Here is a 22,433-nt window from a genome sequence, read left to right as displayed (position 1 = left end):
GATGCGACTCGAACCCACAACCCTGCAGGGGCGAGGTCACAGTGTGACCCTCGGCACCACCTAATGCGATTTCTCCCTCCTCTCATTTTTAAATCCATTGATTCATCTAGACCAGGGGTCTCCATCTCCGGTCCTGGAGAGCTACTATCCAGTAGGTTTTCTATCCTACCCGGCTTCTGATGAGCCACACTAGTTCTCAGGTAAATACCAGGAGCAGGTGTGGCTCATCAGAAGCCAAGTGGGAGAGAAAACCTACTGGATAGTAGCTCTCCAGGACCAGAGATGGAGACCCCTGATAAATGTGGAGAGAACAACATAAGCCAATTAAACCAAAAACAGCCACCCAGCAATAAATGTGCGACAATTCTGGGAAAACGTTTTATGGTCATTCCACTGCTCTGTAGCAGACACCCTACAACCACAACACAATGCCATGGCAAATGATACAATGACCCAATTAAGGTTTTAAGACTTCCTTTGACTGAACTTAACAGTGTTTAATGAATGCAGTAGAGGAAGACACAGGCAGTGGGAAAAGTTTGTTTTCGATTTTGACAACTAAACAGATGTCAAACAAACAAAAAAAAAAATGATGATTCCAGAAACAAACACAGCCTTCAAAGTCATGGTTTCTGCATTTCAGACACACTCCCTAAAAAAGTACTTTGCTTTAATGAAATTAAGCTAAATTTGTGCTGTCGGGGGGGGGGGGGGGGGGGGGGAATCGCTTAAACCATCTACACTTAGATGAACCAAATGTTTATTTAAAATTAAGCTTGATTTCTCTTTTAGCAGTTTTAATGTTGCAGACAACCTCAGTAGATATATGTTGTTTTTTTTGCCAAGACGATCACCCATCGTACAATGAAGTTTTTGAAACAGAGCATGCTGAGATACCGTCCCCGGCGACGTGTTAAAAAACTGTGGCTGAAGACAAATTCGCATTTCAATCCGGCTGCCATTGCAGGGCATTAGCAGAGATTACATTAATAAAAAACACACAGATAACCCCTCACACCCAGACCAGTTCCCACAAGAATTTAGAGTGTCTCATGCAGACTTGGCTGACCTGCGGTATCTTCCGAAGGTCACACTACAAACAGCACCCTCTGGGGTACTACTGCTGGCTCACGAAATACAACAGCACCAAGGATTTCTCCTGTTTTCCCACGCTGTCCGTCAGCTTCGAGGTCTGTGTGATGCAGCGGTTAATCGGTTAATAGGGAGCCGGAAGGTGGCAGATTTCCTTTCAGAGTCTGGCAGCTGAACAGAGCCGTCATCTCCACTGGAAACACCGTCAGCACAGCCGGCACCTTAAGTGTTCACATGAATGGTGACGGAGCACTTTGGATTTTAATTAAGGGGACGGGCGAGAATCGGGCAGCCTCGAAACTCTTCATCTCTACATGAAGTCGTCAGAATCATTGCCATCCTACAGGAGGAGAATAAAATGAATGATGACACCCCCAGGCTAAAAGCAGAACATGTATGAGTTGCAGTAATAGTGATTTATGATCATTTGTATACAAAGTCACATGACACATATGACAAAATCATGAAACATTTGGGGAAAAACTGGAGTGCAAGTTTATGCGTAAAATGCCATAACATTTTACACGTCCACTTGAGGACTGTACCCTAACTTACCTCATTCGTCGTCATGTTGTCACTTTTCATAAGAGACGAGTAACTCCTACGGGAAATCAAAAAATAAAAATCTAACTATAACAGTTCATAAATTCCAGGCCACTGTTGGACATTTGTTCGCTTTTTATAACCCTTGGATTTTCCATGATTATATCATTTACTCTCCTCACAATAACAACCAGGATGTAACAAAGATGAGACTAAAGACCAAAATAAAATCGACGCCTTTCAATTTGCACATCAGAAAAAGCCGTCCGCTTTTTATTTTCACCTCAGCTCATCCATCTCTTTCTTCTTCTTCACATCCTCCTTCTCCTTCTTTTTTAACTCCTGGATCTGTGCTTTCTTCTCAGCTCTCTCCTCCCTGTCCCGAGATTCCTTCTCGGCCGCTAGGTCTGGGTATCGCTCCTCTTTCGTCTTCTCCAGCCGGTTCACAATCTCGTTGATTTTCTTTTCCACTGCTACAACTTTAACCTACGTATGTGAAAATTATTTCAAGTGTAGTAACAGAATTGCCATTACTGTGCTGTGTGAAAGCATTATGTCATCAAAGAAAAAACGTTTAAAGCTATTTTTCTGGGTAGTACGTGTATATTTACAGAAAAAAACAATTTAACATTAGAACATATGCAAAATAACACCAACACTCTAAAAAATAACAAGAATTTCTCTCATCAAAAATGGCCCTGATATCTTATTGGATGAACCGCTTCAGTTACCAAACCTCTCCTCATCATCAGCCCTCTTAATGAATTAAATTAGTTAGTTAAATGGCTCAATGAGGAATTTATTAGCCAAACAATGTATTTCGCTGATCTGGACAATATCACTACTTTAAATACCTCCATGAGGTTTTGTTATCCAAACAGGGGGTGCTAGCACAGGGGTATATTGTATGTTTACTGCAAATACTGGGTTAACCTTAGGAGAGATTTTGAAATGGCTAAACTGACACACTAACAGGTGACATAGTTTGACTCACGTGACTCATCATAGTTTGATCACTTAAACATCATTTTCTTTTGACTGCCTAAGACTTTTGCATAATATCTAGCATATCAAAATATATGCTCAGAATAACAGCTCAAAATCGGGGGGGGGGGGGGGGGGTCTCAATTGTTGGTTGGATCCTGTCTTAGATCGGTCTATTCCTGGCATATTGAGTAAATCTGCTGCATTTATTCAGTCTTTTTTGTTAAATTATGGGGTGTCCGTTCTATGGCGTCATCTTCACCCTAGCGGGAGTGAATATTCATTCCTCTCACAGGTGCGCCATACGTTTTCCAGGATTGACTATTTTCTTATTGACGATCAATTGATCCCTTTGGTCTGCTCCTGTGACTATCGGAGTATTGTGATCTCAGACCATGCCCCCGTTATACTATCTATCGCTTTTCCGGATGCTACTCCATCAAATAGACATTGGCGTTTTAATTCGACCCTTTTGTCAGATAACGATTTTGTGGAATTCATGGAGGAGCAAATTAGATTCTTTTTTAGCACAAACAATACATCTGAAACCTCAAGCTTGATAGTTTGGATACTTTAAAAGCCTTCATCGGAGGACAAATTGACCTCCTCTCAACGCATTCTATAGAACGTCAGCTGACAATACATGGAATTTAATATTTAAAGCGGTTAATTGCACTTCCCTCTGTGCTCGTCACTGTCTATTACAGTTCAAGGCTGTGCATAGAGCTCATATGTGCAAACTCAAACTTTCTCCTATATACCCAGATGTTAACCCCTGCTGCGATAAATGTGGAAGTGGAGAGGAGTCTCTTATTCATATGTTCCTGACATGTCATAAATAAACATAAATGTTATTAAAACATCCAAAATAGTAATCCTACTATAACAGATCTGTGAGACCATATCATAATAATGATGCCGGGGTAACGAATAACAATCAGACAACTAACAATGTGTGAATATTCATTAGTGTCAGAGGTGTACTTTCCGATTCGCACAAGACGGTCAGAACCGCACAGTCATTAGCAGACGGATCCAAACAACCAAAGGCCTCTACTGTTAATGCACTTGCCTCCTTCTGCCGGTGAAAGCCTATCTGACCCACGTCCATATCCGCTGTCTTCTTCAGGTTGCTCCACGGCGTGTAAACAATATTAATATTGTTCATTTTGCACCCTGTCAAAAACATGTCGTTAGTTTCTCAACTGACAAAAACACTGAGAAATCGGTCGTGATTCAAAACAATTTGCAGAAATCAATAAAAAAAAAAAAAAAAAACTTTCAAAAAAGTGCATGCCAAATTTATTACAGCAAATCCTTATAATACAAGCCAAATTAACAAATAGCAATACATTTTTAGCTGGGATTATAACACATCAATTCTGTAATACTGCATTGTCTTCAGGTACATAACACATGAAGATGTCATTTTTGTTATACACTAATTCTGATCTGCTAGTACAAAGGTTACCTTGGATGCTGTTGTTTTTCACAAGCTGCACACAATCGACGAGGACCTCCTTAGGTATGTCCTCTATTGTTGTCCCCTAAAATTTAATGAAGAGATGCCATTTTCATGACACTCTATATGAAAACACATAACATAACACACAATGTGGAACTCCACAGAATTTAATTTATGCCAGTTTCTCAGTATTCCCAGGCAGGTTCGGCAAACCTGCTGAATCTGTAACCTCTCCCAACACCACCAGAACAAAGCCAGAAAAACCAAAGACAAAAACAGATAATAATGTATAATATACCTAAAAAAACTGTTGACAAGACAAATGGTATGGATATTATAAGTTATTCCCAGTACCTTCGGCATTCTCAAGTAGACATGGGCAGATGACAGCTTATCCACGTGAAACCTGTAAGCAAACCAAGTTATTTTTCACAGCTATTAACTTTATTTTCATCATATGTTGCTGCAAAAAGATTGGATACTCTGGTTAATACTGCTTCCTTATACTGACCATCTAACCATTTCTTTGCAACTGGATTATAAATTGCCAATTTATATGGGGAGTCAATCAAATAATTAATAATAAACCAATTTAAGATTCCGGTAGTTTCTACAAAGAGAAACACTTATTTACCCATCTAAACCCCTCTAAACTAAATCTTAAAGGCCACCTTGTGGATGTTCATCTAAACTGCACACAGAGATCTGTGTATCGTACCCAATACCCGTTAGACCTTTGGGTGATCAATGTCATTGTCACTGGATGCATTAACTAATTCCCAGCCTGACAGAAGATTGGGGGAAAACAATTTCTCACCAAATATCTTCGGGCCATCCATATTTAATAAGATCTTCATCTGTTGAACACAAACTGCTGTTTAATGTTGTAAAATGCGTCCAAGTGAAACAGCAATTTGATGCACTATTCGATATTCAGCATCTGCATACATATTAATTAAACGGCAATAAGTTGTAATATATTTATGCAAAATACACTTCTTTACATGCCATTCAAGTTCAGTGCGTCGATTAAAGCTGCCCCCCGGTACCTGAACAGGGAGGCCTTTGGTTCCTAGTCCACGTTTGCTCAAGTATATCCCTATAAAAACATAATAGCTGAACGGCTGGTTACTTACTTTCATATTTGTCTTTTCCCATATATATAGTGTAAGGTGGTGTCACAACTGCAAAAGAAAACAGCGCTTAATTTAAGCATCGGTTATGAAACTATCAGTACACACCAGAACACAAAGGACATTATTAGTTTATTAGCTGCTCATTAGAGACAACTATCCTGACATTACGTTATCCATTACAGAGATATGCTACTGGACAAAGATAATCTGGCAGATCTAAATGTATTACATCTAGGATACATCCAGAAAAAGAGCAATTAGCTAGATAGCTAGCTAGTTATAGTACAGCAACCAGGTGTATTTCTCGCTTGATTACAGAAAACAGATCACAGCGTAAAAATGAACTATCAACCATTTTGCTAGCAATATAACTGACACTAATCGACCCTCTATCCTAATGCTGTGAAATCGGCAGTTGTCTGTTGGCTAACGAGCTAGCCAGACATGTATTCCACGTCTGTGTCACCGGGAACTCACCTGCACTCGTGAAATAAAACACCATTTTGTTCTAAGACAACTAAGATAAGCAGCAGATTTAGTCGATCTTTTTAAAGTGCTATATGCGGGCGATTCTGTTTTGAAAGACCGTCAGAGTGCAATAAAAGCATGGAAAACGGCGACAGGAAGTTTCCGAGTCGGAGGAGGGGGCCTTTCCGCTTTGTCCCGGCGTAATGGGGGTTTGCATGCGAATCAGCTCTGGACATATTGCAAGGCTTTCTCTGCCCCCAAAAAGTACTGATTAACATCAAGAACCAATCGTATACAGAAAGATAACTAAAAGGGTTTTATAGCCTAATACGCATTCAGTGAAAAAGACTTAAATACAGTTGAAAACTACTGTTGCAACAAATGAACTGTGTAGACTTAATATTGTATGTTAGCAAAGACCTCTACAAGCAAACTGTCTTCACATAATTTGTCACTGTCTTCCAGTTTTACTTTATTTTCTTCAGTATTATTGTCTCAGTGAATTCACTTCTTTTTTGCCTACATACAGTAATGAAGAAGGGTTTGTCATTTTGAGGCCTGGTAGCACTGAACTCACTGTTTGAGGAGAGAGACTCAGGGTTGCCAACTCTCACGCATCTGGCGTGACACTGACGTTTTCAGACTCTCATGCTCATGCAAGAAATCATGACAAATCTACATTATTTCATTATAATCCAATAAATTCACTACATCTATAGCATTGGGGTAGTTTACAAATGGTAATAAAGGTAATAAAACTTACATGTAAATGTGTGTGCAGACTTATTTCAAATTGAAGACCAGAGTGGGCCACCCTAGAGACTTGATGGCATCAACGTGTCTTGTGTTGGTCATTATTATGAACCTCATACATCTAGTTTATTGTCCTCATGTCTTGCACCCAGGGTTGTACCTAGGGATTCTGGGCCCCCTTGGTACAGTTTGCGGATTGGGGGGTGTCCCTCTCAGTGGACATTGTTGACCGAGGTATCCATGCCCCTGCCTGAAAAGCATGGAAAAACCTCTTACTATGCCAATTAGATAATGAGGCACCAAGACATTTGTTCATTGATTTGTTAATTGATTTATCTGGTCCCATTTAATTATGTCATTCCGGCTCTGGAATCACTGAGGCACGATTACTTGCTGCAGAAAAGAATGATAAAAGGTTGTCAACTTGAGATTTTGACAGGATCGAGTGTGTCAGATCTACCACAGACAAGTGAAACACTTTGTGATCCACAAGGCTGTCATTTTAGTCAGAATCTCTGTGGGAACCTCTCTCACTCTCTTATATGATCTGATGGCAAGCTATATTTTGTTGCGGCCATATCATCAGCAGGATTTCACCAAAAAATAGTGGTGCCAAACCCCCTCGTATTTATTTGCCATAGGACAGCAATGGAGGGCCAAGTATGTGTCAAGAACGTTACATGGCTTAACATTTTGCGGAAGAACAGTCAGTGCTTTGGACCTGCAATGATGCAGGGAATGGCATACACATTTAATGAAGATCATTTTCAGATTCAGTGCGTGAATTTTTGTCAATGACTTAATGTGTTCTCCAGTCTCCACCCTGTGCATTGCAGCCTGGACCTACAATGGACCTACAGTAATTTAGGGGCAATTTATTCTCATCAGCAAACTTGACTAATTAAGCATTGACACTGGTATGAGAAACACCAGCTGGAATGTCAATTATCCCTGCACATGTGCTGATGATTCCAGGGTTCCCTCAATGTACTGTGTTAAGTGGATCTTGGTAGGGCCAGTGCTTTCATCAATAATCAATTACATATTACTGTGATTATGATTGCTTGCATTTTTTTTATGTTGATGTAGAATATTTTTCAATCTCCCAGATGGTCTGTTGAAGTTTTCTGAGCAAACATATTGCTTCTCCTTTGTAATTATGTAGTTTTAACAATGATATCCCTCCTTGTGAAGATGCAGAGGGAAATTGTTGGCTTAGGATGGAAAAGCGCTTGCCGTTTTTCAATTATAGAATGGGAAATTAGGACACTGTGGAGAGCACCTAAATCTGACTTGCAGTTACTACAGTGTACTACTACAGTCATCCACTGATATGAGCATTATTCAGTCCATAAATTGTTTTATGTTCCACATCTTTTATATCAAGGCTATATTCAAATGGCATTTTAAATGTAGAAAGGATTTCACGTCAAATCTCTCCTATTTTTACTCATACTGACTGTTTTTACTCACCTCCAGTTCCTGGCAATGCAACTCTCCCGCTTTAGGTTGCCATACTGAGGTTAAATACACTTTATTTAGGAAGTAACCCATAAAAAAAAAAATCAAAAATAAATAAATAAATAAATAATCATGAATTACAGTGTTTTCTTCATAGTACAATATCCTGAGTTAATACATATACACTATACTACAGGGCTCCTCAAATCGGGACCTCAATTCCAAATCCAGGCGTTGTTTTCAGTTTACCCAAGTAGTTAGTTTAATAATTACTGATCTGATTCTCATTGGACACAGAGGCTTCACACCTGCCTCACAGGTAAAGGAAGGCTGGAAAAACAGCAATGCTCGGACCCTGAGGACCGTGATTTGTTCTGCTATACGCCTTTGCAAAGAGCTTCACACACCTTGTCCCTACCGCTTCTTAAATGGTATAGGTATAGGATGTTGATGCATGTATCTCTTTAAGACGTCACAGAAAACGTAATAAGAGGAGACGTCATCCAAGACGTAGCCACACCTCTCGTTTCCGGATCTGTGCGTCAGAAGTTGCGGCGCGCGCGATTCGAACTGTTTTCGAAAAGAGCCGCGAATGTGCTGCAGCTTGACGGCGCCAGCAGACCGGCTAGCTGGGGAGACACGGACGGTACGCCGCCGCCGCCGCCCGCTCACGCCGCGCTCAAACGGGCTTAACCTCCCATAAACCCTCCGGTATCACTGCGGTTCGAGTATAATCCGGATTATTGCTCTAGTTATGGTGTCGTTCTGATAATGTGATAGCCCCCCGATTTAACAATAGTTCAGCCCTTGGCGGCAACACTTGTGCTAACTATATTTTCGCGATTAAGGCCATATTGACGAGTAATTTGTTGAATCTCACTGTACTTCTACTACTTGTTGTGTTTAAGTTGATGTTAGTATAAATAACTTACGATGGTGTTGATTTTGTTGCACTCACCTGTTTCATACTTAACACTCCCTGTGATGCAGAATAACTGTAAATATGAAATATCGTGCGAGATCGTTGATATTGTAGGTATGTGGGGAACACCCATGCATTACCAGTAACTGTTCGTTACTTGCTAGGTAGTTAATAATATTAACTAACAAGCGGTCAACCTGGTCTATATGAGGCCGATCCCGCCAAATTGCAGATAACTGCATCAGACCGGCTGCCTTCGCTCGTTTTCGGTGTTTTTAGATAAAATCCACCACTATGCTGACACTGCCGAGCACTTCCTAAACAAAACTGAGGCAGCTTGTCTCATGAAAAGTTACCAAAGTATTAATTAGTTACAGTCGTCACACTATCGGATCTGCTTTTGCCAGTCTTAAAACGTCTGTAACCTTTTGCCAAAATTTATCTAAAGCGTAAAGACATTTAAGCTCAAACACTGAAATAAGTTTAATTTCGTATTATTGATATTTGCCAAATTGCGCTGTAGGCTGACCGTCCTGGTGTACTGTTATGTATTTTCTAGGTATCCTGTCAGGGACTCTGGCTCCATGAAAGCATATCGTGTTGTGCCCCAAGCCAATGCAATCATGTTGAAAATGTTTAGGCCCTCTGTCACTCAGGGACCCACGAATCGTCCTAACCTCCCCCACATGTTTCCATGTTTCCTGTCATTGTAATTCCAAAACCTGTGATCATGTGTGATTCTGCTGTTTTCAAGGCTGGGGAAAATGTTGCCTTACGGTACAGCCAGAAAGAGAAAGCACAGTTCCACTGGCTCTGCGAGGTAAGCTCTTGGGTGTCTGAATGAAACTTTTTGGAGGTAATGCTATTTATTTATGTGTGATAATTGAGTGTGTATCCTTGTCAACTTGTCAGCACTCGGGTGAAGAGGCAGGTTGTGGGACGAGGCACCCCTCCCAGAAGGAGATCCCCTCTGCTCCCCCAGTCTCCTGTAGGAGAAACAGTAATCGGACATGGCCAGAATAAGCAGAATTACCATTCTCATAAAATAATGGCATCACCCAGAAGAATGGGAAGTTCACCTCTTGCCCCCAGGATACTATATGGTGACTCTCCACCGAAGGGCTCGCCCAAGATTGCCTCACCCGTCAAACCTGCCATGGGTACAAGATCGTTTTATAGCAAGAAGAAAGCACTGTACTTGACGCCCCTAGAGAGGAAGCTGATAAGTGAAACAAAACCTGCCATCAGCCAAACAAACGCAAGCCTCACCAGCCCCCTAAGATCCGTGACCACACAGAGGACGAAAACAGTCCCAAAGGTTACCAAACGGATTTCTGCCCGGGGACAGAAAAATAACATTAGGGGATATATGAGCTCCCCCGGGATAGGGAGGAGTTCTAATGTCCAAGCTGATCTTCCAGTAGAAAGTACCACTTCCCTGCCTCCCATAATATTTGGAAGTCTGAAAGCTAAAGTCAAGCCGAAGCTCATTGTGGGAGCAGCATTCTTCATCAGTGGGAAGAGAGCCATAACCATGCACAAAAAAGCCATGCTAAAGCACTCGAAATTGCAGCGGACTGCTAAGGTTGAGAAACGTCCTGTTCCCTTACCTGCAGAAGAGCAGGGGAAAGATCCTCGTGGTGGTTTCACGGCTGCGACGAATGTTCCGGAGATGAAGCCGCAAGAGCTTCCACCAAAAGTCACCACCAAGCGTGTAAGCTTTGGAGATCCTATGAAGTTCACAGGCATTGTGAAGGAGAACCTGGAGATGTTCGAGCCAGGAACATCTGAAGTGCAATCTACTGTTACACAGTTACAGAAGCACAGGATCACAAAGGAAGTGAAGATTGTTCTTAGCAGGACTGTAACTCCCACTAGTTCAGAGTCCTCCCTTTCTGATATGAGTACTCCGGTAAGTGCTGCATAGTCTACACATGATCTCTCTGATACCGTATTTTCCGCACTATAACGCGCACTGCATTATAAGGCGCACCGTCAATCAGTGGTCTATTTTCAAACTTTTTCCACATACAAGGCGCACCGGACTTTAAGGCGCTTTAAGCAAAACAAAACAGTCAGATAAGCCAGTCAACGAAAATTTATTTTACATCACGTGTTCGCAATGACTGTCAACATTGTTCAAACGTTTGAGCGTCTTCACTACTCTTTAACACGTAAAAAAACGAGTCTTATACCGCTAAATCAAAAGTCAGCCTATTAACAATAACTCAAAATTGAACACTTATAACAGCGTATTCATAATAACTCTTGAAATTGTAAATTTATAACACGTGAAGCACTACACAATACACTCACTTTTCAATACTAAAACATTCAAATCGCTTCGAGTTCAGTATGCAGAACAGAAATTAATCCACGTTTAAAGCGCACTGGATTATAAGGCGCACTGTTATTTTTTAAGAAAATCAAAGGCTTTTTAGTGCGCCTTATAGTGCGGAAAATACGGTATTATGGAGTCATCAATTTTTGTATTAATCCTGAAAATGTTATTTATTTATTTTTTTAGGATACTTCCACAGAAATGGCATCTGACACAGTCTTTGATCTCAGCAATGTTACCTCTGCATGTTCAAAGTCTGTTTCAGGTATGTATAAATTTTGAAAAATTGCTAATGAATTAGGGGTGTTCCATGGTGACTGCAACAACTACAAAATTCAGTTTTCTTTTCTAATTAGTGTTTATTCTCTGATTTGTAGTTTCTCCAAGTGTGTACCCCATCTTTGGTTCCAGAAGGTAGGAGGGATTGATAGTTCCCTTTTGAAACTGATTCTTAAGTGCATTTCCAGACCTCGTCTCCAAATCTCAGTTTTCGTTCTGCCCCTTGAAAAAGGCCCCAGAAGAAGAGAAGCATCTCCTCCCCTATGAACTGCAGCACCCCATCTGCCCTCTCTGCGTCCATTCGGCAGAGGACCACGAAGAAGAAGCACCTGGAAAGGCAGTCATTTGACCAGCTTATTATTGTGCGTGGTGGCTGTTCATTCCTGGTCTGTAGGTCACAAGCTGATAGGTCTGGTTCAATGGGTTGGGAGCCTGTGTCCATGATCATATGTTCACTAGTTCAAATCCTATGACTGGCAAAGTGATTTCATTGTTCATTCTTTGAGCAAGGCTCTTAACTCCAAGAACAGGCTGACTCTACCCTCTGATCCTCACTTGAACGTTGCTTTCAACAAAAGCATCTGCTTGTTAAATGTAATATTTTAGTTTTAAATGTAATGTTAATGGTTCTGCCTACAATAACCTTTTGCCTTAGTAATACCACATGGTGTTGATTAACGTGTACAATAACTCTGTTTTTGGAAGTGTGTATCTGATGTCGGTATATGCAATCACATGCTTGCTGTCTCCATTCAGGATGCTGGCCAGAAGCAGTTTGGTGCCATGACGTGTTCATCCTGTGGAATGATCTATAGTGCTGACAGCCTGGAAGACAACTTTCAGCATACGCAGTTTCACCAGCGCTTCCTGGACAGCATTAAGTTTGTGGTTCGTAGCTGGGGACTTTTTGCTGGGGTGGTCAATTAGCATCAGAGCTAAAAGGGGTAAACGTGGCGTGCTCTTAGATTTGTTAGTTTTTATGTGTTTGTAGATTACCTAAACTGTACGTATGTACTCTGCCTCTAGGGTTGGAAAAAGGAGCGAGTAGTCGCTGAATTTTGGGATGGAAAAATAGTTCTAGTTCTCCCGGATGATCCTAAATACGCCGTCAGGAAGGTGAGCAACAGCAGCCATTTTGTGTCTTTTTCAGTTTAACTAGTAGTTATTCTGTGCTGTAATTACTTGGCATTGTTGTTGATCTTTAGGCAGAGGATATCAGGCAGCTGGCTGACAATGAGCTAGGGTTCCAACAAATATCCCTCAGCTCTCCCACCCAAGCAAAGACATACCTTTTTGTCAACAACGAGCGGATGATTGTTGGCTGCCTCATCGTGGAGCACATCAAACAGGTGAGTGGCAGGAAGCCTGTTCTGTCAGACCAGGGACATGCTACTGTGAATTACCAAATAAGGGGGTTAAATGTTGTTATTGGCAGTTTCATGACATTACCCAGTTAGCAGATGTCCTTATTTCTGCAGTGTTCACTGAGACACTTCTGTTGTTGAAAGGCCTTCAGGGTAATAGACCAGTTGGGCCACACTGAAGATGTGACCAAGCGTGACTTCATGGACCACCACAGGGCCTGGTGTTGCTCCACCACGCCAGTGAAGGCCATCTGTGGAGTCAGCCGTATTTGGGTCTTCAGCCTGACAAGGCGGCAGGGAATCGCAACACGCTTGGTAGATTCTGCCAGGTATATCTCCTGCTGGGGAATGTGCATCAGCTAAAGCTAGTTTTACCAGAAGTTGTCTAAGAACTTGCAGCCCTGATAAAATGAAATACGTAATACAGAGTACAGTGTATTTTCCTGATGGTTTCTGTCCCAGTGTTTCACTGACCTCTGGCTTTCTCCCCTTAGGAAATCCTTCATCTATGGGATACACCTTGATAAAGAGGAAGTTGCCTTCTCTGACCCTACACCAGATGGCAAACTTTTTGCCACAAAGTATTGCGGAACTCCTGAATTTTTGGTGTACAACTTCATTTGCTAACCCCTCGTAGTTCTTAAGTATTGTGCACACTTCTGTTCAAAGAGCAGCTCATTTAATGATTTTTTTTCCCTCCCATCCTGATTTAATGTAATGGATTTCAGAGTCTAGTTAATATCAAGCTTCATCTGTTTTAATGTGTTGTAAATAGTTATTCAGTTACAGAAATGTTTAAAAGTCCTTTTAAGTTGTCACTTCAAGAAAGCACATTTAACCTGTCCACTGCTTAAATAAAGTGATAACAGTTCAAATAAAGTAAAAGCAGGAATGATTTATTGTAAAGTAAAAAAAAAAAAAAAAGACAAACATTGATAAACCATACAGGGGGACAGACAAAGAATATGAAGTACAAGTATAAAAGGGTTCAGACTTCAAAATGACAGTGAACTGTTAAGGGGCTCCTGTAGCCAAACTCAGATGACCTTGCTTTAATCGGCGGCCTCCATGTTAGCCTCCAGCACCTGCACGATCTGGGTGGCAGAGGGCCGCTTGGCTGGGTCTTCGGCAGTGCACAGGCAGAAGAGCTCCACCATTCGCTGGTAGGCCCCTCCCAGGCTTTCGGCATCCAGGGGCGGCCGTGTTCCCAGCCTCTCGTAATACCCGTCCTCGTCGAAGTCGCCCTCATCAAAAGAAGAATCTAAACATGCCACAAATCAGTGAGCTGTTAACCTAAATACTACCAAAATTATTTCAATAATGTCAGCATCATTGGGGCAGATTACCTGTATCCCCCTCGCTATCCAGCACCTCCAAGTGTGGTATGGACAGTGTCATCATCTCCCACAGCGTCAGGCCGTAAGCGAAGATGTCAGCCTTGTCTGTGATGATCCCCCCTTCTATAGCCTCCTTGGGATTCCAGGGTTCCGTTCCAATGTAATCCGCTTTGGGGTCAAGTGCTGATTACACAGACATTTCAGTGGGATTTACATCTCGGTAATTCACTGTAGCACAGTAACCATACTCAATACATCAAATAAAAAATGGGGTTCAATTAAAAGCCAGGTCTCATAATTGCCGGGGGCGTGGTCTACATGAACAAATAAGGCATGTCTATTATTAATAGCTGGAGTAAGAATGTTTTGTTTCCATGTTGTGACACCTGGGCTTATTTAAGTAAAACTCTGGTATGGGGCAGAGTGGTGGCTCTGAGGCTAGGGATCTGTGCCAACAATCGGAAGGTTGCTGGTTCAAATCCTGTGAATGCCTAGGAGTGATTCTACTCCGTTGGGCCCTTGAGCAAGACCCTTAATCTGCAATTGTTTCGTCCTGGTATGACGTTAATCTACATCCAGCCTTATAAGGAGGTCTTCCAATTTACAGGGAAAATTTGGGGGTTGGTGGCAGGATTGGCACCCCAGCCACCAGAAAAAACAAACAAACACATTGTTCCATTCAGACTGGTGTGGTGCTGAAGTTCTCATCCCTGAGGTGGTTTGTCATGTGGTTTGTACACTGATGCACTGGAATCAGCGCATGCTCCTTACCTGATATGATTGGTCATACTACACAGAAGTTAAAATGATCATATGTATGATTTACATGGCAGAGCTGAAAAATTTACTTTTAAGAATACACTTTTAGCAGGCAGTTACTGGTACGGTTAGCCAGCTCTTAAAATCGATGGGTCTGCAATACTGTAATCTAACGCTATACACTTTAAGAGCATATTTACAATAAATGTACCAACTTTGTTTTACAGGGTTCAAACTGACACAATGGTGGCCTTTTGGTAATAACATATTACAACAGAATCTGAAGAAATATGTAAACTGCACTCCTGCTTCTGTAGACAAGCATTTAGTGACGCAATGCAATCCAGAAGCAGGCAGAGAATAAAGACCGTCCACCTCTCACACACTGCACTACATACAGCAGGTACCTGAAAACCATCCACTTACCTTTCAGCTTCTCATCCAGGTGAAGGGAAACACCCACGTCGCAGATTTTCACCGTTTCAAAGTCACCTTTGATGACCACATTGCCAGACTTGATGTCTCCGTGCAAAATCTTTTTCTCATTGTGAAGATACTGCAAGGGACAGGAACAAGAGGTGTTACTACTGTAAGACTGGACCACCAGCTACATGGCCAGCTACATGGCCTCACATTAGGCAGTGGTGACCTAATGGTTAGGGACGTGCGCAGTGATCGAAAGATTGCTGGATCAAACCCGCGACCAGGAAAGGTACCACTCCCAAGCACTGCTCCCCAGACAGCTGAAATAGCTGCCCTAAAATGTTTCTATACTTAACAGGGCAACTATGTAGAAATTGTACTTTGTGACAACACCAAAAAAAAACAATGTATGGAAAGGGATCCTGTCACTGGGAGCAGATACTGGTATATTAAGTATTTCATAAAAACGCCATTACAGTCTACAATATTTCGTCAAATAAAAGCTGAGATTAAATTAAAAGCCGGGTCACAGATAGTTGTAGAGTTTGGGGCTCATCCTAACATTCAGTGGTTGTTTTTTTTTTTTTTATAAATAATAATAATAATAATAATAATTGATACTTAACTGAAATTGTCTTTATGCCTCCCTCAACTTGCTCTATTTTGTAGAGTAAGCTGTCTGCGAACGTCTATTGTTAATATTTGGAGTAACTCCGGAAAACTTTTTCTGTCATCATAACCGTATTTACGGTACACGACTGGTCATACTACATACAAGTTAAAAGTAACCGTATGTATGATTTACATGGCATTGATGAAAAGTTTACTTTTAAGAATACATTTTAGAAGGTAAACACCGGTACTGTTGGACATCTGCCGTTATACAGTGTGTTCGGAGAGAATATTTTCTATAAATGTACCCAGCGTTTTTTACAGGTTTCAAAATGACAAAATGGTGCCGTAGCATTCAGTAATTTATAGAAGTTGTATTAACAGTGTAATTTAGTAACGGGGGGGGGGGGGGGGTTAGAAATGAAGGCCCACTTCTGATACAAGCCTCCCTCAAATAAATGCCGGGTACTTCTGCTGGTTAGGTAAATTCCCAGGCCACTATTTGAGGAAATACGGTACTCCCCCTGTTTGTGAAGACGAAGGGCGGTTTACCCGGAGACCCCGAGCCACGTGCAAGGCCACCTTCTCGATGCTGGCCACTGGAAATGCTTTCAGGCCCTCTTCTCTCCTCTGCTCTATCAGGTCGTTCAGAGAGCGCTCTCCGCCGTACTCCATGGCCAGACACTGAGAGCCGTCTTTAGCCGTGGTTAAAGCCCGGAACCCTGGTGATGCCGGACGGCACAAAAGCGATTCAGCATTTTCATTCGCAAATGGCACGGTTTCACAGTGGTCTTTATAAATAACTGGTTAGAATTCAGTTTTAGTCTGCATTGTGTAGCAAAAAAAAAAAAAAAAAACAGTGATTAGTTTATGTGAAATATTTTGGAAATTACCAATAATGTTTGGGTGATGAAGATCCTTTAAAATCTCAGCCTCTTCACAAAGCCGCTTCTGGTATATGTTCTGCTTTGTCTTAACACACTTGCTGCTTATCTTCTTTACGGCCCAGGGTGAATGCGGCTTTTTTCCAACCCTCCAATTTAAAAATTAAGATGTGCAGAATCACATTTAAGCCAACACTTATGCATTTAGATTTTGATCTAGTCCACCCAGTAATGCAGCCACAGAAAAAACTGAGACCACTCTATATTTTTAAACAAATCTGCATTTTTAAATCCTGGTTCTGCTGGCAGAAGGCTACACTGTGAGCCTGGTTGCTTCCAGGTTCAAAGTTTCTAAGACAGTAGTACACAAGAACAAGGTGAAGCAAGAGACACTGGGAATGACCCGAAACCCGCCAGGTAGAGGGCAGAAGCGACTTTCTAATGCCAGAGATGACCGTCAACTTATCCGAGAATTTCTCATGAATCGTAAGATGACATCAAATGACCTTCAAAAGGAATGGGAAACATTAAGTGTAGGTGTGAAGTGCACTGCTAGTATAGTTCATATCAGGCTCCTAGAAAGCAGGACTGAAGACCCATAAAGCAAAGGAAGAAGCCCTTCATTAGTGAGAAACAGGGAAGAACCAGGCTGCAGTTAGCAAAAAAATATATATATTATTCATGTTACGTCACGGCTTGCAGGCGTACGGGAAAGCAGGGAAAAGGAGCCAGGAAGTCGAAATAACAGGGTTTTATTCGGGTGACAGGCCCGGGGGAAGCACATGGACGAACGTCAATGACAAATCTGGGGCAGACTGACACAGACGAGGACTAAATACACAAGACAAACTGAGTTTAACAAGCAACAGGTGAGAACAATCAGGCATGAACATGAGGTAACGAGGTGGGCGTGGCACACACAAGGATCGTGAGGAGCTGGGCGTGACAATTCACACACGCACACCCATAAATTGAGAAACGAGAAACAAAAAATATGTGCTGTGGTCTCATTCTTTTCCGCGGCTGTATGTGGTTCAGGGCTGGACTGGCCATCTGGTGTACCGGGCAGAGGCCGCTCCCATATACTAAATACACACAAAATTATATTGAGGTAATTTTCTCCCAAGCTCTTGACAGCTATAGCATATTATGCATATTTGAAATCTGCCTTGCGATTTTATATATCTCTCACTTTTGTTATGCATTCTTATTATGGTGGGTGTATGGTGTAATTTTTAATTAAAAAAAAAAAAAAAAAAAAAAACCTGTAAAATCCCTACAACAAACTCAAAATATAATACATAGTAATGTTTTGAAGTCAAACGAAGCTGTTTCCTTTTGTATTTAATGGTTTTCCGTTTGAGGGATTTGCAAAAAACTGCAGTGCATGATGGGTAGGATCTAAAGGTTGCCTAACGCAAGAGGGTCTAGCTGCAGACGCCTGTAGAGTGGAGCTCCACCGGAAATACGTCACCTCCACAGGAAACACGTGATTCTTTAAGGACGTAAAGTGGAGCTCCGGTTACGGTTAGGGTTAAGGTTAGGGTTTATTCGCTGTGACACAGAGTTGAGGCCACGTGTTTCCTGTGGAGCTCCACTCTACAGGTGTCTGCAGCTGGACCCTTCTCGCCTAACATCCTCATCCCTCTGACGACTATTGCGTATGTTGGTCCAGAAAGTAATTCAATTTCGCCATGTAGGCTACGTTCTTAAAAACAGCTTTTTCTTGGATATGGCGCGATTATATGCCGTGGACCTTTTAATTTCTTTGTTTGCAATTTCGCCAGGTAGGCTACCTTCTTTAAACTGTGTTTTGTTAGACTACATATTTCAGGATGTTGTATTGTAGTCTTTGTAGATATGTATATAGTTTAGCCTAACCCAGCCACTTAAGGGAGCAAGCCAGCTCAACTAGGTGCCGGTCCCAAGCCCGGATTAATAGGGAGGGTTGGCATCAAGAAATAGAGACTATCTTCACTGCATCACTGATATCAAAATGTGGGAAATATGTGGTTGTATAAATAAATGCGTTAAAGTAGGTTAATGATTCTGTGCTGTCTAAATTGTATAAAAAGTTAGGCTACATGACACTTGAATGGGCTATACCCGAATGCATGGACGCATTATGAGAATATGTTTATGTTTCTTTGACATCCACTTTCACTTCAAGGTGGGAATTGTGACACTGTGGCCCTGTCTCCCAAGATGAATCCCTGAGTAGTGAAAGAGCATATAAATTTTACTCTCTTCCTTGTCAGCTGCTGCGCTTTATTTTAATTTTTGAAATCACACAACGTACATATATATCCTCTGGTATGTCATGTGCTTTCGCATATCGTATAAATCATCGCAGTGGGCCACCATGACCAAAAAATGCCAGGGCCATTTTTCGGTCCCAGTCCAGCCCTGATGTGGTTAAACTCTTGCACGAACCTGTTCATGAGATATACATTGACCCCAGTTCCACAGCCCAATTTCTGCATGAAAGGAGAAGCAGGGATGGTGACAGGGGTCCCGAGAGATCCAGCTGAAGGGAACCAAAAACACGATAAGAAACCTTAAGTTACTTTAACTTGAACGCCATCTGAATGTTTTCTTATTTGCAGTTTACAGTGACAATGACCACTGACAGACAAATGCCAGCATTCCCAAATGTAACATCGTCCGTTTACGGAATCGCAGTTCCGATGTCTCTAGAAAGCAACATTGACGGGAAAAAAAACTACCACAGAGGAAAGAAATCCGGTAAAATAACCCCGCCCGTCCTGCTCCGACCGTGACCAGGCAATAAAAAAATCACATCATTTATAAATCGTATTTAACGAGCAGCAAGTAAGAAACACTTACCGTAACCACGGCTCCCAGAGGCTTGCTTGCATGGGGTCTTAAATGGACTTTCCATATTTTAGCTAAATTAAGAAAAAGCGAAAGCAATGATGAGAACACACAGCTTGATGAGCACATCCAAATTCGTAGAGCCTGGTTTCCCTTACTGCAGCGAAATGAAAAGTGCCCTGTAACCGCGATAGGCGTCAACAACACAGAGCTACAGTCACCATGCAACGCGGTCTAAATGGTGACTATTCAACGGTGTTAAGCGGCTAAAACGCCCAGAAAAACTCCTAAATAACTCGAAATTCAAGTTAGCAGAAAGTTAACCGTTGCCTTTAAAAACCCTTCTAATACAATACAAAGTTTAATTTGTAGGAAATTGATACCTGTACAAACGGAAGCCAAACGAAACGCGCCCAGTTTCAAATCTCCAGCTTATTTACCTAGAGAGCTAGTATGGGTCGCGCGGAAGGACAAATCATGCGCGCCTAAAACCCGAAACGCCGTTTTCCATTTTTAAACTTTCCAAAAGTCATTTACAAAATTCCAGTTTATTTAGCTTTGCCACTAAATTTATATATAAAAAGTAAATATATATATATATTTAACTAATTGCTACATTTAGTACAAATCTGTAATGCGTTTCTACAAAGTGGACAAATGTGTTTCTTTTTCTCTTTAAATGAACCATAACTTAATAAATATTTCAGAGTCAGCTGTGTTAAAAACTGGCAGCTATGGCGAATTTGTAAAGGCCCAGAAGGCCCAGAATTGACATGGGAAAAGTATTGCAGATGCAGTAGCGACTTTAGTATCACTTAGTAGAGATAAACAAAGGTTATTTGGTGTGTGTGTGTGTGTGCCTGTGTGTAACTGTATGTGTGTATATATATAGCACAAACTTCAGTGCCGACTGCACTTTAAAATCGAGTGTATTGACAAATATTCATGTTCAGTATTAAACATCTGAATATTAAGCAGTACTAATTTTGTTTTAGACGTAGAACCGACAGAGGGCAGAATTGAATTTTAAGTTGAAACAAAAGCACCTCGAATAACATTTACCTTTTTCTGCATTTATTTGTAATATTATTCTCATTTTAGTGTATGCAATCTAGAATTAAGTCAGTTTTTTACCAGTTAATTCTTACAGCCCAAATGCTGTAGTGCCAAGATGGCATTTGGGAATGGTTTTAACTTCAGACTTCAAGCGGTTATATTTGATGTTCCAAAGTACTTCCAGACTTACATTATGTTATTATATACAGTACCCGTTTTCTGTAACTTAGCTGTTACATACCTTATGATTAACTGTGTTACAACAGTGTCCATTAAACGCAAAATAGTTATTTTGAAGGCATATATTAAAAATATATATAATTTGCACCTTGATTATTCTCTTATACTCTAATGATTTTTTTTCTGATTTACAAAATATGCAGTTCACTTCTTACATTTTTCTTAACGTCTCTGAGCCACTCGTTTGTTTTCCATCAACGGGCTTCTGTGCTCCAGGAGTTAAACTGAATTCCCGTATTTGTTTCATTCTTTTATCCAGTCACCGTAGGGCTGATGTCTCCTTGTTGCCTGCGCACTGGCAGCGATCCTCATCCAAACTCAGTCACAACTGATTGGTGCGTTCAGTCCATTCAGTCGCGTGCTCATTCCCCGTTCTTCCAGCTATGGCCAGATATCATACAGCCATCCTTCCTGATTCACTCACCTTTTATGGCAAAAAAGCTACTGTTAATATAAAGCTATCGTTTTTGTCACATTTGAGTTTGTCATATTGTCGCATTTGCCGTAGCTTTTTGTATGTGATTGCAATTGTACAGCGCAATCACACACTCAATCTATTGTAATATAAAAAACATGATTTTTTTTTTGTAAAAATGTCATATCATGTTGATTGTGTATATGGTTGCCATGGACATAAACCACTGTAGAGAATATTTTCAGGTCAAACCACAAGGCTGGAGTCTGTAAGAATGGAAAAGGAGACAATGTTTACATTGATCCATTTATTATGAAATGCTTTTGTGTTTGTTCTTTCCAAATGCTTCTTTGAATGTAGATTTCTGTAAACAGCCTTTTTATGCTTTGTTTTATATTGAAATAAATAAAATAATAAGAATATGACTTTAGAAATGGATGCTATTACTGTATATTCATGTAGGAGATTGTTGATGGCTGAATACATTCAATTGCATTTTTTTCCAGTTGGTATTTACACTGGACCATGTAATGGATAAGCTGGAAGATGTGAAATTGATTTTGTCATACTACCACATTGTCCTATAGACTTGGACATGTATACATCCTTGTGCAACATATTTAGGTCAGAACAAAGATTAGTATTTGAATCTTTGTTTTCCAGTTCCAGAATTGGCTTTTACTTCACTCAATAAAGGTGTTTTTTCTGGATGTCAATAATCAGTGTTGCTATATGGTTATTAAAAAAAAAACATTTTACAGAGAAAGGATCTCTAAACTCGCTACGAGGGAATTGCTCTGTCTGGCATGTTGCTGGTTCCTAAGATTCCTACTTTCTTATATTGTTATACTGCTCAAATTTTATTGTTCACAAATAAGCATATTGATTGCGAATATTTGGGTGGGGGGGGGGGCTTGGACTAAAGGATTACATTCTTTTAAATTATAGGCTGCTTTTTTATTCCGGGGCTCTTGTAGGAGGCTCACAAGAAGAGTCGAGTGGTGCAACTTGTTTTGCATTTTCAGATGGTGGTTGATAGGGGCAGTGATGGGAGCAGTGTATAG

General features: G+C 41.0%; 3 protein-coding genes across 4 annotated transcripts; 1 reads left to right on the top strand and 2 right to left on the bottom strand.

Moving 5' to 3' along the window:
* Nucleotides 1–364: 364 nt before the first annotated feature.
* ccdc25 (coiled-coil domain containing 25) lies at nt 365–5,898 on the bottom strand. Its single transcript, XM_023797210.2, has 9 exons — nt 5,698–5,898; nt 5,221–5,268; nt 4,902–4,941; nt 4,439–4,490; nt 4,091–4,166; nt 3,692–3,795; nt 1,919–2,121; nt 1,648–1,693; nt 365–1,432 (listed from the first exon to the last, which is right to left on the bottom strand). The coding sequence occupies exons 1-9, from the start codon at nt 5,720–5,722 to the stop codon at nt 1,403–1,405; spliced, it is 624 nt and encodes a 207-aa protein (XP_023652978.2). The 5' UTR covers nt 5,723–5,898; the 3' UTR covers nt 365–1,402.
* A 2,504-nt stretch (nt 5,899–8,402) lies between these two features.
* On the top strand, nt 8,403–13,676 carry esco2 (establishment of sister chromatid cohesion N-acetyltransferase 2). Its single transcript, XM_023797205.2, has 11 exons — nt 8,403–8,548; nt 9,579–9,644; nt 9,737–10,736; nt 11,352–11,430; nt 11,543–11,579; nt 11,677–11,806; nt 12,201–12,332; nt 12,471–12,560; nt 12,650–12,793; nt 12,953–13,137; nt 13,303–13,676. Exons 2-11 carry the CDS (start codon nt 9,589–9,591, stop codon nt 13,433–13,435), a joined length of 1,986 nt encoding a protein of 661 aa, XP_023652973.2. The 5' UTR covers nt 8,403–8,548; nt 9,579–9,588; the 3' UTR covers nt 13,436–13,676.
* A 44-nt stretch (nt 13,677–13,720) lies between these two features.
* pbk (PDZ binding kinase) lies at nt 13,721–21,315 on the bottom strand. 2 transcript variants are annotated; one of them, XM_023797209.2, is made up of 8 exons: nt 21,110–21,315; nt 19,671–19,732; nt 19,257–19,350; nt 16,833–16,972; nt 16,492–16,661; nt 15,331–15,460; nt 14,155–14,328; nt 13,721–14,069 (listed from the first exon to the last, which is right to left on the bottom strand). In XM_023797209.2, the coding sequence occupies exons 2-8, from the start codon at nt 19,723–19,725 to the stop codon at nt 13,861–13,863; spliced, it is 972 nt and encodes a 323-aa protein (XP_023652977.1). In that variant the 5' UTR covers nt 19,726–19,732; nt 21,110–21,315; the 3' UTR covers nt 13,721–13,860. The 2 variants fall into 2 exon arrangements, with proteins under 2 accessions (XP_023652977.1, XP_023652974.1); XM_023797206.2 differs by lacking the exon at nt 21,110–21,315 and adding an exon at nt 20,042–20,128.
* Between the last annotated feature and the right edge of the window lie 1,118 nt (nt 21,316–22,433).

Source organism: Paramormyrops kingsleyae, chromosome 19 (assembly GCF_048594095.1).
Source record: "Paramormyrops kingsleyae isolate MSU_618 chromosome 19, PKINGS_0.4, whole genome shotgun sequence".
In the NCBI taxonomy this organism is placed as follows: Eukaryota; Metazoa; Chordata; class Actinopteri; order Osteoglossiformes; family Mormyridae; genus Paramormyrops; species Paramormyrops kingsleyae.
This window is presented reverse-complemented; position numbering and strand designations above follow the sequence as displayed.

Coding starts and splice junctions, on each gene's coding strand:
- ccdc25 (XM_023797210.2), bottom strand. CDS start 5,722: ATGGTGTTTTATTTCACGAGTGCAG. Junction 5,269..5,697: donor GTTTTATTTCACGAGTGCAG/GTGAGTTCCCGG, acceptor TTTCTTTTGCAG/TTGTGACACCACCTTACACT. Junction 4,491..4,901: donor GGATGGCCCGAAGATATTTG/GTGAGAAATTGT, acceptor GTTTGCTTACAG/GTTTCACGTGGATAAGCTGT.
- esco2 (XM_023797205.2), top strand. CDS start 9,589: ATGTTGCCTTACGGTACAGCCAGAAAGAGAAAGCACAGTTCCACTGGC. Junction 11,431..11,542: donor ATGTTCAAAGTCTGTTTCAG/GTATGTATAAAT, acceptor TCTGATTTGTAG/TTTCTCCAAGTGTGTACCCC. Junction 13,138..13,302: donor CGCTTGGTAGATTCTGCCAG/GTATATCTCCTG, acceptor TTCTCCCCTTAG/GAAATCCTTCATCTATGGGA.
- pbk (XM_023797209.2), bottom strand. CDS start 19,725: ATGGAAAGTCCATTTAAGACCCCATGCAAGCAAGCCTCTGGGAGCCGT. Junction 16,973..19,256: donor AATGTATATCTCATGAACAG/GTTCGTGCAAGA, acceptor TTTAAATTGGAG/GGTTGGAAAAAAGCCGCATT. Junction 14,070..14,154: donor GGATAGCGAGGGGGATACAG/GTAATCTGCCCC, acceptor TGGCATGTTTAG/ATTCTTCTTTTGATGAGGGC.